The 11,711-nt window shown below is 38.7% G+C and overlaps 3 protein-coding genes across 3 annotated transcripts; 2 read left to right on the top strand and 1 right to left on the bottom strand.

Annotated features, from left to right (window-relative positions):
• Positions 1 to 1,813: 1,813 nt before the first annotated feature.
• Positions 1,814 to 2,571, top strand: EV154DRAFT_506017 (uncharacterized protein). Its single transcript, XM_051601238.1, has one exon. It carries the CDS (start codon positions 2,141 to 2,143, stop codon positions 2,378 to 2,380), a length of 240 nt encoding a protein of 79 aa, XP_051458635.1. The 5' UTR covers positions 1,814 to 2,140; the 3' UTR covers positions 2,381 to 2,571.
• On the bottom strand, positions 2,542 to 6,321 carry EV154DRAFT_201635 (large subunit of carbamoyl-phosphate synthase). Its single transcript, XM_051594341.1, has 3 exons — positions 5,944 to 6,321; positions 5,555 to 5,878; positions 2,542 to 5,469 (listed from the first exon to the last, which is right to left on the bottom strand). Exons 1-3 carry the CDS (start codon positions 6,116 to 6,118, stop codon positions 2,585 to 2,587), a joined length of 3,384 nt encoding a protein of 1,127 aa, XP_051458636.1. The 5' UTR covers positions 6,119 to 6,321; the 3' UTR covers positions 2,542 to 2,584.
• Positions 6,322 to 6,877: 556 nt separating this feature from the next.
• Positions 6,878 to 11,707, top strand: EV154DRAFT_506020 (uncharacterized protein; the record flags this gene model as incomplete). Its single annotated transcript, XM_051601239.1, has 10 exons — positions 6,878 to 7,106; positions 7,183 to 7,280; positions 7,343 to 7,575; positions 7,635 to 7,715; positions 7,785 to 7,851; positions 7,929 to 8,593; positions 8,661 to 8,824; positions 8,898 to 10,849; positions 10,945 to 11,028; positions 11,104 to 11,707. Coding segments are annotated over exons 1-10 (4,138 nt in total), but the record flags the coding sequence as incomplete, so codon positions are not given.
• Positions 11,708 to 11,711: the final 4 nt, after the last annotated feature.

The raw sequence follows: 11,711 nt of genomic DNA on the forward strand, positions 1-11,711 counted from the left end.
TACAGATTCTTTATTCAGCCTGTACGCATCTAAATGTCCATTGCATGTAAGCACTTATCTATGTCATATCACGGATCCAGTTTAAGATAACCCGGGTGTTATTTATCAAATTGAAGTATGACATTCAATTGAGATAGGTCTTGGATTTGTCAATGTCAAGATAAGGGTCTGCCAAATTCACTGCAGCTTTGAGAAAACGTGATATTAAATCCAGTGACGTTACTAATGGCAACTTTAAGTGAAAAGAAGTAACGTAAAATAAAGATAAATACATAGCAACATAAAAAGTTCTTTATACATGAGCACCAGACTATAAGCTATCAACTAAGAAATATAACATGTGGGGATATAGATTATAGTACACATGCCGCTGGAAAAAGTCTATTTTAGTGCTGATTTCCAGAAAGGATTTCGGTAAAGAACAAAACAAATGATTTTATTAAAAGAAGCCAAAATAATAGTAGTAAAGGTTTCTGAGGTCAAAGAGACCAACCAAGAGGGCTGCTGTAAAAAAGTGAGTTCTGTCTTTGAGAATGCTGCTGTAGTTGTTGAAGGTGTTCTGGTGACGTGTAGAACACATCAACGCCACTCGCAAAAAAAAAAAGGGAGACCACACTTTAGCAAAAGTTAATCCAGTCTTGATGTTTGCTCAGGCCCATTTTGACGAATAATTTCATCAAGACAATTCATACTGGTTCTTATACAGTTTGGTATACTTTCACTGGCGGTAAAATCCAGTTGTTCACGCAACAGATTTAATCGACTGGCTTAACCAAGGAGAGTAGTGACCTTTATGGACAACGTTAATTCTATTATGAGATCCCAACCCAGGAAGAAAAATAAAAATAAAAATACAATCAATAAAAAACGCGCTTTCTGCATATAAATTAACTGCTTACATTATTCATGTTTTGTACAAGTCGATAATCGGGCCAAAGCACAATCTGTTAAATTGGGAGCCACAGCAATCATGACAGCCAACAAAAAAAAAAAAGAAGGAGCTGGACTTGAATCTTGAACATTCCAAAGCGAGTTCTTTATACAAAATTGTAAATAGACCGGGAAGCCTTTTTTTTTTTTTGAACAGATACAACAGTGAAGTCATCTCCGGTTTGGATTTGAATGCTGGAGCTTTAAATGAATCGGCCAAAAAATAAATAAATGAATAACAGAGTGTACTCATAAGGTGAAAAAGCAAAAACGCTCATCATAAACAAAACGTTGGAAGTGTCATGTTTAGTATGGACCGAGAGAGTGTTTATATCAGTATTAATTATTTTGGCTCTTGTTAAAGATGTAACACAGAGTAACTATAGTTGTCCTTTTCTTCTAAAAAAAGACTGATTTATTTACCGATATCTGTTTAGTGTGTGGAATTTCCAGGTAGAAGCTTATAGAACTGCGTAAAAATTAAGGGAGTTGTACTTAAATGGGAGCCCTTTTTTTTATTATCCAGTACATGATGTGATGATACAATGGAGGAATTTCCAACCGCCTAAAATCTGTGCTAAAGCTAAAAAGACCTTTGTAACACTGTCAAAAAAGAAGGGGTTATGCATTTGACTGAAGAATGAATTTTTTTTTTTTAGACAACAATAAATGTTTTTTTTCCAAATAAAGAATGAGATGAAATACGCACCAATTCAAGCCACGTTCTGAAGCCTACACAAAAGTTATTCTTGGCTGAAAAGAAAACCGCACAGGTAATAATTATCCATTGTCGCACAGGATGATGATACAATGGGCGATTTTAAATAAAATCTCTTTTTTTTTTTTCGATCTAATTGTTGACTTTAAATCTTTTTAATGGGCAAAGCCCCACAGGGAAAAAAAGTAGAGAGAGAGAGAGAGAGAGAGAAAGAGATATTTTCATGACAAGCCACATGGGGGATATAAGAGAAAAGAAGAGGTGCTATAAATATCGTAGATCCTACCCCCCAAAATAGAGATGAGGGAAATAAGACGTCAGAAAAGAAGTGTAAAAAAAAAAGATGAGCCTTATATTCTAGGGGGGGGAAGTGGCTCCGCTCTTGGGCAAATAATAAAAAGGGCACCTCTCCCCCCCCCCCCCCCTTTTGAGTTGTTGTTTGCTGGTTTCCCTCTTTTTTTTTTTTATTGTAAATATATTTTAAAACAGCAGATGAATATTGTAGCACCACGTCCACAAAAACCCTCTTTTTATTACTCCATGCATCAAGAAGATGAAGCATGTCAAGAACTACGACAAATTCTTGCTTCTCATCCACACATGATGGAAGATTTCACCATTATTCGCACCAATAATCCATTACCTCATGAACAGGCTGTCTCCCAAGTCAAGCGACCCAGATCCTTTAGTGTTGGCGACGCAAGAAACTATCCCATGAACCTTGTTCATTAACTTCTTTTCTGTATATATTGTACATAACATTTCTTTTTTTTATACAGCACATATTCATTTATACATATATATATATATAAAAATAAAAACAACTGTTTATATCATCCCCCTTTTTATAACAAAAATTATTATTATTTTTTTTTTTTTTTTTATTCTTTCAAAAAAACAATTATATATACAGAAAATAAAAAAAATGGTCTAAATTTAGATTTTAGCATCAACGTATTCACTCCAAGCCTTAACCTCATCGGGAATTTCAGAAGCAGTATGAGGACGATCGGTTCTATAACGAACACAAGAGTCCACAAAGAGTGCAGCTACCTTACTATCGTTCAAGAGAGGAATACCGAAATCAACAGCTGCACGACGACAGACATAACCTTCATCCAATTGATCGGGAGCACGAATCTTGGCTAAATGAACCACGAAATCAATATCATTGTCCTTGAAGAGTTTGTTCAACACACGTTTATCTTCAGCACAAGAGGCAATAGGTAAACACACACAAGGTACACCGTTCGCTTCCAAAAAGGTCTTGTCTTGTTGGGTAGGTACAAAGATAGGATGACCCAACTCGTTATGGAAGGTCTTGGCTACATGGATATAATCCTTCTTATCCGTCACTTCATCTCCACCAATCAATACACCTTCTCCACGTTGAGGGATACGGAAGTTTTGGGTAGATTGAATAGCGGCCCAGAAAGCTTGATACTTGTCTTTACCGAAACAAGCTACTTCTCCAGTAGAGGCCATCTCCACACCCAAGAAAGGATCAGCACCTGCAAGACGAGTCCAAGAGAATTGAGGTACCTTGATAGCTTGGTAAGGGTAATCCTTAGCCATCAAATTGACAGGTTGGGGAACTTCCTTCTTGGCAAGAGCACGGGTAGCAACATCAATAAAGTTGACACCCAGTACCTTGGAAACAAAGGGGAAAGAACGAGAAGCACGTAAGTTACATTCGATGACCTTCAAGTTAGGTTCCAATTGACCAGGAATCTCTTGCTTGATAATTTGCATATTAAAGGGACCCGTGATTTCAAACGCATGAGCGACCTTATCAGCAATTTCCTTGAGACGATCCATCGTGTTCTTGGTTAAATCACGAGGAGGCAAGATCAAACTAGCATCACCAGAGTGAACACCAGCATTTTCAACGTGCTCAGAGACAGCATGGGTCAAGACAACACCTTCACTAGCAACAGAATCAACATCAATCTCTTGTGCGTTTTCAATGAATTTAGTAATGACAACGGGGTGAAGAGGTGAGACGTTAGTAGCATCAGTCAAGTTATGACGAAGAGCCTCGGGTGTATAAGCAACGTTCATAGCAGCACCAGAAAGAACATAAGAGGGACGAACAAGAACAGGGTAACCCACATCTTGAGCAAACTCAAAAGCAGCTTCAACACTCGTTAATTCCTTCCAAGCAGGTTGATCAACACCAATCTTATCCAACATCTTACTGAATTGGAAACGATCCTCAGCGGCATCAATCATGAGAGGGGAGGTACCCAACACATTTAATTTGTTTTGATGTAACTTTAAGGCAATATTTTGAGGCAATTGTCCACCCACACTCACAACAACACCCTTAGCAGACTCTAATTCAGCAATATCCATCACACGTTCAAACGAAAGTTCTTCGAAATACAAACGATCACATTCATCGAAATCGGTAGAGACAGTTTCAGGGTTGTAGTTGACCATCACTGTCTTTTCACCCAATGCACGTAAACCACGAGAACAAGAGACAGCACACCAATCGAATTCGACAGAAGAACCAATACGATAAACACCAGAACCCAAAACCATGGTGCCTTGATCATCAAAGGTGACATCGTTCGTGGAAGCGTTGTAGGTGGTATACAAGTAATTGGTTTGAGCAGGGAATTCAGCAGCAACAGTATCAATACGCTTGACATTGGGAATAATACCCAAGGACTTACGCATAGCACGTACTTGTAATTCTTGAGATCCAATCAAGGAAGCAATCTTGCTATCAGAGAAACCAGACTTCTTGGCATTCTTGATCAAATCGGTAGGTAAATCTTCCAAGGGAACACCAGCTTGATCGATCAAACCCAATTGAATATCAGCAATCTTTTTCAACTTGTAAAGGAACCACTTATCAATGTTGGTTAATTTGTTTAAATGTTCAACCGTGTATTTTTCACGGATAGCTTGATCCTTGTTCAACATCACTTGACCTAAAGCAAACAAACGTTGATCGGTAGGGTCACGCAAGACATCATCCACATCTTCAAACTCTTGGGGGAGACAATCAAAGCCCTGGAATCCAGGATCGACTTGACGAATCGCCTTTTGTAAACTCTCTTCAAAGGTACGACCCACAGCCATGACTTCACCAACCGATTTCATGGCAGAACCAATGTGACGATCGACGTATTGAAACTTGGCAAGATCCCAACGAGGAATCTTGGTGACGACATAATCAAGCGAAGGTTCGAAACAAGCGGTCGTGGTTTTAGTGACGGCATTTTGAAGACTGGGTAAAGTATGACCGAGACCAATCTTGGCAGCAATAAAGGCAAGAGGGTAACCGGTAGCCTTGGAAGCAAGAGCAGAAGAACGAGAGAGACGAGCATTGACTTCAATAACCTTGTATTCTAAACTTCTAGGGTTTAACGCATATTGAACGTTACACTCACCCACGACACCCAAGTGACGAATGATTTTAATGGCAGCAGTACGAAGCATATGGTATTCTTCATCAGATAATGTTTGAGAGGGAGCAACCACAATGGATTCACCAGTATGAACACCAAGAGGATCAAAGTTCTCCATGTTACAGATAGTAATACAGTTATTAGCAGCATCACGCATGACTTCATATTCAACTTCCTTCCAACCCTTCATGGAACGCTCAACCAAGAGTTGAGGAACAAGAGCCAATGATTTGGTGGCCAATGTACGTAACTGAGTTTCGTTATCTGCAAAACCTGAACCAAGACCACCTAAAGCAAAAGCACAACGAACAATGACTGGATAACCAATCACAGCAGCGGCCTTTAAAGCTTCATCTACACTATCCACAGCTGTGGATTGAGCGACGGGAATATCGATTTCTATAAAAGGCAAGTTCAGTATTCGGTCGGAGATGCGTCTATATTAAAAAAAAAAAATTTTTTTTTCTCTTTTTTTTTAGCGTACCGTTTAAAGCTTTGACGAACAAATCACGATCCTCAGAGGTGATGAGGGTTTGGATAGGTGTACCGAGGACTTTAATGTTTAATCTCTTGAGAATACCTGAACGATCTAATTCGATACCACAATTTAAAGCGGTTTGACCACCAAAGGTCAAGAGAATACCGTCTGGACGCTCACGTTCTAAAATGTTGGAGACATATTCACAAGTGACAGGCAAGAAATAGACTTTATCTGCTAATGTGTGAGAGGTTTGGATAGTGGCGATGTTGGGGTTAACCAAGATAGTTTGAATGCCAGATTCTTTTAACGCCTTGATTGCTTGGGAACCTATTTTATTTATTTTAGATTAGCCTTTTTTTGACACATGTCAAAAAAAAAAAAAAAAAAGTTACCAGAGTAATCGAATTCACCAGCTTGACCGATAGAAAGACCACCGGATCCAACGATGAGAACCTTTTTGACGTCAACAAGAGGAACATGAGCCAAGATTTCTTCAGAGACCTTGACAGCAGAACCACCACGAGAGGAAGTTGCTGGGGGAGCGGTAAGACCAAATGATGTAGCCATTGTTTATATGTAAAGTATGATTATTATTAAAAAGATGTGTTGTTACTTGATTAAGATGTTGTCGATATATGTTTTATCAAATGCCAAAAGACCGGAAGTAATTAAATTGAACGCAATATTCATATAATTATGAAGGGTGAAAGCTGTTGTTGTATTTTTTTTTTTCTTAGAAAAAAAAAAAAAGATGTTTTTTAAAAATTTTGTGGAAAAAGAAGAAACATTTTTTTGGGTTTTTTGGGAGGCTCATATTTTATAGTCCTTGTCCCCGTGACTTAAATCCTAGGGTGAGTCATTGTCACTACTGGCCCGACTTTTAGGCGGAGATGGGGTATAACTACTAAAATTAAAACCTAACAAAAAAATCTTCTATTTCCTTCAAAAAAAAAGATGAGATGTGTGACAGATATTTGACAACCCTTTTTAAAAGAGAGACAACACATCTCCTTTTTCATACTAAAGGGAGTTATATTAAATAGGGATGAAACACGAAAGCACACCTTAACAACTTTTTCACTTGTTTTAATGATTCGACCAACCAAAAAAAGGGGGGAAGGGAAGGGGGGGTTCTTTTTAAAAGTCAGTTCTCTCACTATAAAGGGGTTGGGGGGGGGGGGGGGGAGGGGGACTTTGGGTGTAGAGAGAGTAAATGAAAGCATGCCGTCATGTCACAAAAAAAAGTGTAAATCGCGAGGTGTGTAACTGTGTTATATATCTTTTTTTTTATTTTTTTTTTTTTCTTATTGTTTCCTTTCTCTCTCTCTTTTAAAAAAAAATAATTTTTTTTTATGTGGAAGGAAAATGGATTTTATATCGAATATTGGGAATAAGCGGAATAGTAGAAAGACCAATAGTCGACGACCTTATACCAGAAGAACTTCAATTTCCTCCGTCACCAGTGTCAATGCTCCCACCAAGAAAGAAAAGACATTATATTCTTTAAATAAACATGAAGTCTTTCCCAATTACAAACCACAACAAGACATGGCTGGTAATTCTCATTTGAAACACTTCTTTTTTTTTTTCTTATCTCTCATCTCTTTTTCCTTTTCTTATAAATAAAACAGCAGAGCAGAGCTTGTCTAAACCAGACAAGTTATGGATCAATACAGACCAGTATCAATCCAGTAGTGCAGAAGAAGAAGACTTATTTTCAGAAGTCGCAGTAAGTTTTCTTTTTCTTTTTCTCTCTCTCTCTTTTGTTAATAAAGTTTTTTAATTTTGTAGAGGCAGTTGGATTTAAGCGCTGAACAATTAGCCAGTCTATCCGACGAACATTCACCTCTGACCCCAAGAGTTGTTTCAAAGAAATCCAGTCAATCCAAATTAAAATCAACTATTAAACCCACCAAGAAATCAGCACCTCCCAATTACGTAAAGATGCTTTATAAACAAAAACAAAAAGGCATTACTTATGAGTTGATCCTGGAATTATCTTACTACATCCGCACATCAGACAGGTACTACAAGAAAAAAAAAAGAGTAAAGATTCATGAAACATGCATTTATTTTTATATAGCTGGCTAGAACGTTTCATCGAGGACGGTGGTATGCAGAAAATAGCAAAAGATCTAGGTATCATCCACAAGAAACCCAACAGGTAAAATTAAAAATAAACATCCCCCACATATACAGAGAGTCTTATGCTTATGACAATCCGAGAATTTAGAACACAAAACGATTATAAAATAGAATTAGAAATATTAAAATGTTTAAACACCTTGATGAATCAAAAGGTAACAAACCCAAAAAAAAAAAACCTGTATATATATAAACTCACTTTTTTTTTTTGTTTTACCTTTTCTCCTTGTAGTCTGGTTTACAAGAAGCATTTAAACACTCACGCATCATAGACAACTTTTGTATTTCACTTATATCCCCTTATATACCCGCAAGAACGCAAGCGTGTGAATCGCTCACTGCCTTTTGTTTTTTACCAAACGGACGATCCATGGTGTTACACGGCATGGAACTCTTAAAGGGCGCAATGTTTCTGGGAAGGTTCGATGCATGGATGCAAGCCTTGGAAAAGACATTGGACGGTCGTGGCAAGATGGGATCGGCTGTGGGGGCGAGTGAAGATCTCAAAATGACAGGCATGGTAGGCTCCGGTGATTCTCAAATTACTCAGTACATGTTTATCAGTGTCCTCTTCATCAACACACTCGTCAGACCCGATATCGTAGAAGATCGAAAGGAACGCATCCTCTTGAGTGAGGAATTAGAGGCCGCAGGTATTCATACCATCTTTGAAAAAATGGCCCATTTACATCATGAACATATCAATTTGGCCATTCAGAAATTTAAAGATGAGATTGACGCAGATACAATGCAAGAGGATATGGAAGCCTATTACACCATGGATCCATTGCATTTATTTCAAATCTTGATGACAGCTACACAAAATACTCCCGCCTCACAGAGTTTACACAACATTCTTTGTTATTTGCTTAAAATTCAAGACAATCCCGAAAAGAGGTAATCAATCTCATTTTTTTTTTTTTTTTTCAATTCGAATAAATCTGACCCCCCCCCTTTTTCTTAGCAACTATCAGTGTCAGCTGATTGAAATGTTGGTCCAGCAGGTAGCCATGGATCAAAATATCGCTTATCCGGACGACATTTCCAATGTGAGTGAATTTACTGTACAAACCTTAATACCTAAATTCTCAACTGACGAAGACGAAAGCAAAAAGAAGGCTTATCTCGGTATATATATATATACATTTTTTATTATATCTTGTATATACTTATCACCTTTTTTTTTTTTTAAAAAAAACAGACGGGTCGGATGACATAATCGGGTCGTTGGAGGCAAAGATAGAATACCTGGAAAAAGACCTCAGTTTATCAAAACAGACAAATGCCATGTTAAAGATCTTTTTTAAGAGCACAGAAGAACGTTACAAGACTGAATTAATCGAGACAGAAACAAAGATGCGTAAGCTTCATGACTCCGTACGTAATCTTACAGAATATGGTAATCCGTCACCCAAGCGTCGTAGTTTTCGAACTCCTCCCATCCTCCCCAACACAACATCCACATCAGCTGCATCCGCTGCAACAACAACAGCAACGACAACAGCAACACATACAGCAACACATACAGCAGCAGCAAAAGGACTTGGTGCACCATCATCCTCTACAATGCGAAAGAGTGATTTACGTAGTTCTTGGACAGCACCTGTAGTAGTCACTACACCACCTACCGTCCTACCTTCACCTAAATCAGCACCTGTCAATGATCCCACTGTTCAAAAGAGTCCAGCACCACCTTTACAACCACAACATGCACCTGGTAATGGCATTCGACAATCCTTACGATCAAAAATTGGAAGTTTTGTACGACGTTCAAGCAATGACACATTAAACAATCCTAATTTACCGCCCAAAACAAAATCACGAGGGAGTTCCATGGATTCCAATTCATCTTTAGGTTCATCCTCATTGAAAAGGGTATCCACACCCACCAGTAGTAGTACTAAGAACTCAACGGGGACAGCGAGATCACAATCGGTAGGGAGTGTTCATAGTTTAAAGACGTCAGTTTCGGATAAAGATGTGGTACGGTCAACGACCTCCAGTACAGTAGGTTCACAACATTCGAGAAAATCACTTCATGATGAGTTTTCGGTTTTGGAAGAAATGGTGGAAGAAGAAATCCAATTGTTACCTCAACCCGCATTACTTTCACCCCATTCTCCTTCTGTCATTCGGGATGGGTATACTGTACTTGTGGATGGTGAGTTGTTGGTGTCACCTGTACATCATGCTCTCGTGGATTATACATTTCCTCCTGAACCAGTTTCTGTTTCTCCCCTTACATATGCACCATCTGCACCATCGCCACCACCGCCACCACCACCACCACCGCCACCTCCTCCCCCTCCACCACCACCACCACCACCACCACCACCATCAAACGCATCAGCAGCAGCAGCAACAACAGCAGCCACCACAGAATCGCTACCCCCCGCCAATATTTCACCACCTGCACCACCCAACAGTAATGCGACAAACACGCCTGTATCCTCACCGCCTTTACCACCCACGTTTCTGGGTGTGACAGGACGTAAACCGAGCGCGTTTCAAGCAAAGCAAAAATTAAAGTTTGTGGAATGGGAAAAGATGAATTTTATCAATATTCAACAAACGATTTGGAACGAATTTGAACGGGATATTGAAATGTCCTTGCACAAACAACTGGAATCCACGGATTCCATCATGGAGTACCAATTGGCGAAAGCAGGGGTATTTGATGATGTGGAATTAACATTTGCACAAAAGCCCAGTGTAGCCATCAAATCCAAACCTACAAAGCAAGAGACGCATATTTTGGATACAAAGAAGGCCTACAATTTAAATATCTTTATCAAGAATATGATCAAAAAGATTCCATTTGACGATATTCGTTACTCGTTCTTGCAAATGGATGCCTATTTTTTAGACGAACAGATTATCTTGAACTTGTTAAAATATTTACCTTCCGATGATGAAAGGGCCAAATTACAAACCTATGAATTGGCTTCGTTGGAAGAAGTCGAACGTTTAGGGATCCCTGAAAAGTTTTGTCTTCAGATGATGAAGACAAAGCGTTTAAAGGAACGATTGGAATGTATGTTGTTTAAATCCACCTTTTGGGAAAGATACACTGTATTGCATAAACAAATGACGTCGGTCTACAACGCTTCTTTAGCATTAAAAGATGCCAAACATTTCAAGGAACTCTTACATGTAGGTAAAAAAAAAAAAAAAAAAGAAAGATACAAAAAAAAAAAAAGGATAGCAAATCTCTCTTTTATTAACACCTCTTTAAAAAATCATGGTAGTTGGTACTATTATTAGGCAACTTTTTAAATGGAAATACCTATCGTGGAGGAGCATTTGGCATTAAAATTGCGAGTATTAACAAGGTAAGTGGAGAGAGAGAGTGTGTGTGTGTACGTGTTTAAAAAAAGTCAATAGAATACTCATTTTTAAAGTTGTAGTTGATTGATACCAAGGGTACTTCAAAATCCACCACCTTATTACATTTCTTAGTAGACGCTGTAGAAAAGAATTTCCCAAGCACACTGACATTTTTAGAAGAACTCGATGAATGTGGACTCGCCTCCAAGGTATCCCGTAACGAGATGATGACCGAGTACAAATCCATTGAAGCGGATCTAGAGCGATTACAGACCGAGTTAAACAATCATTTCCCTTTACATGAACATGACCCGCATGATGGTTTAGCTTTACCCGGTCTTGATAAATTCGCTTCTTCCATGCATCAGTTTTTCAAAGAAGCCTCCACCGAATTTCGTCGTATATGCATGATCTCCCAAAAGATGGCTGAATGCTATGATCAAGTCGTCCGATTTTATGGCGAGGATCCCGTCAAGATGCAACCCGATGAATTCTTTGGCATATTTAAAGAATTTACCACCAGTTGGGATAAGTGTTCGGCCGATGCCAAGGAAGTCAAGATGAAGCAAGATCGTGTAGAAAAGCAAAAGAAACGTGATATCGAGCGTAGGAAACGAGCCAACAGTAACGCAGGATCTCTTAAGAAGGGTGAGAATGGACAGGATGATAAGGCCATCTTGCATATTTA

This window comes from Mucor mucedo, assembly GCF_025094135.1.
Source record: "Mucor mucedo strain NRRL 3635 chromosome Unknown EV154scaffold_36, whole genome shotgun sequence".
NCBI classification, from domain to species: domain Eukaryota; kingdom Fungi; phylum Mucoromycota; class Mucoromycetes; order Mucorales; family Mucoraceae; genus Mucor; species Mucor mucedo.

Excerpts from the sequence above, each read along its gene's own strand:
- EV154DRAFT_506017 (XM_051601238.1), top strand. The coding sequence starts at position 2,141 with ATGAATATTGTAGCACCACGTCCACAAAAACCCTCTTTTTATTACTCC.
- EV154DRAFT_201635 (XM_051594341.1), bottom strand. The coding sequence starts at position 6,118 with ATGGCTACATCATTTGGTCTTACCGCTCCCCCAGCAACTTCCTCTCGT. Across the intron at positions 5,879-5,943 it reads TGGTGAATTCGATTACTCTG|GTTCCCAAGCAATCAAGGCG; the intron begins GTAACTTTTTTT and ends TAAATAAAATAG. Across the intron at positions 5,470-5,554 it reads GTTCGTCAAAGCTTTAAACG|AAATCGATATTCCCGTCGCT; the intron begins GTACGCTAAAAA and ends TGCCTTTTATAG.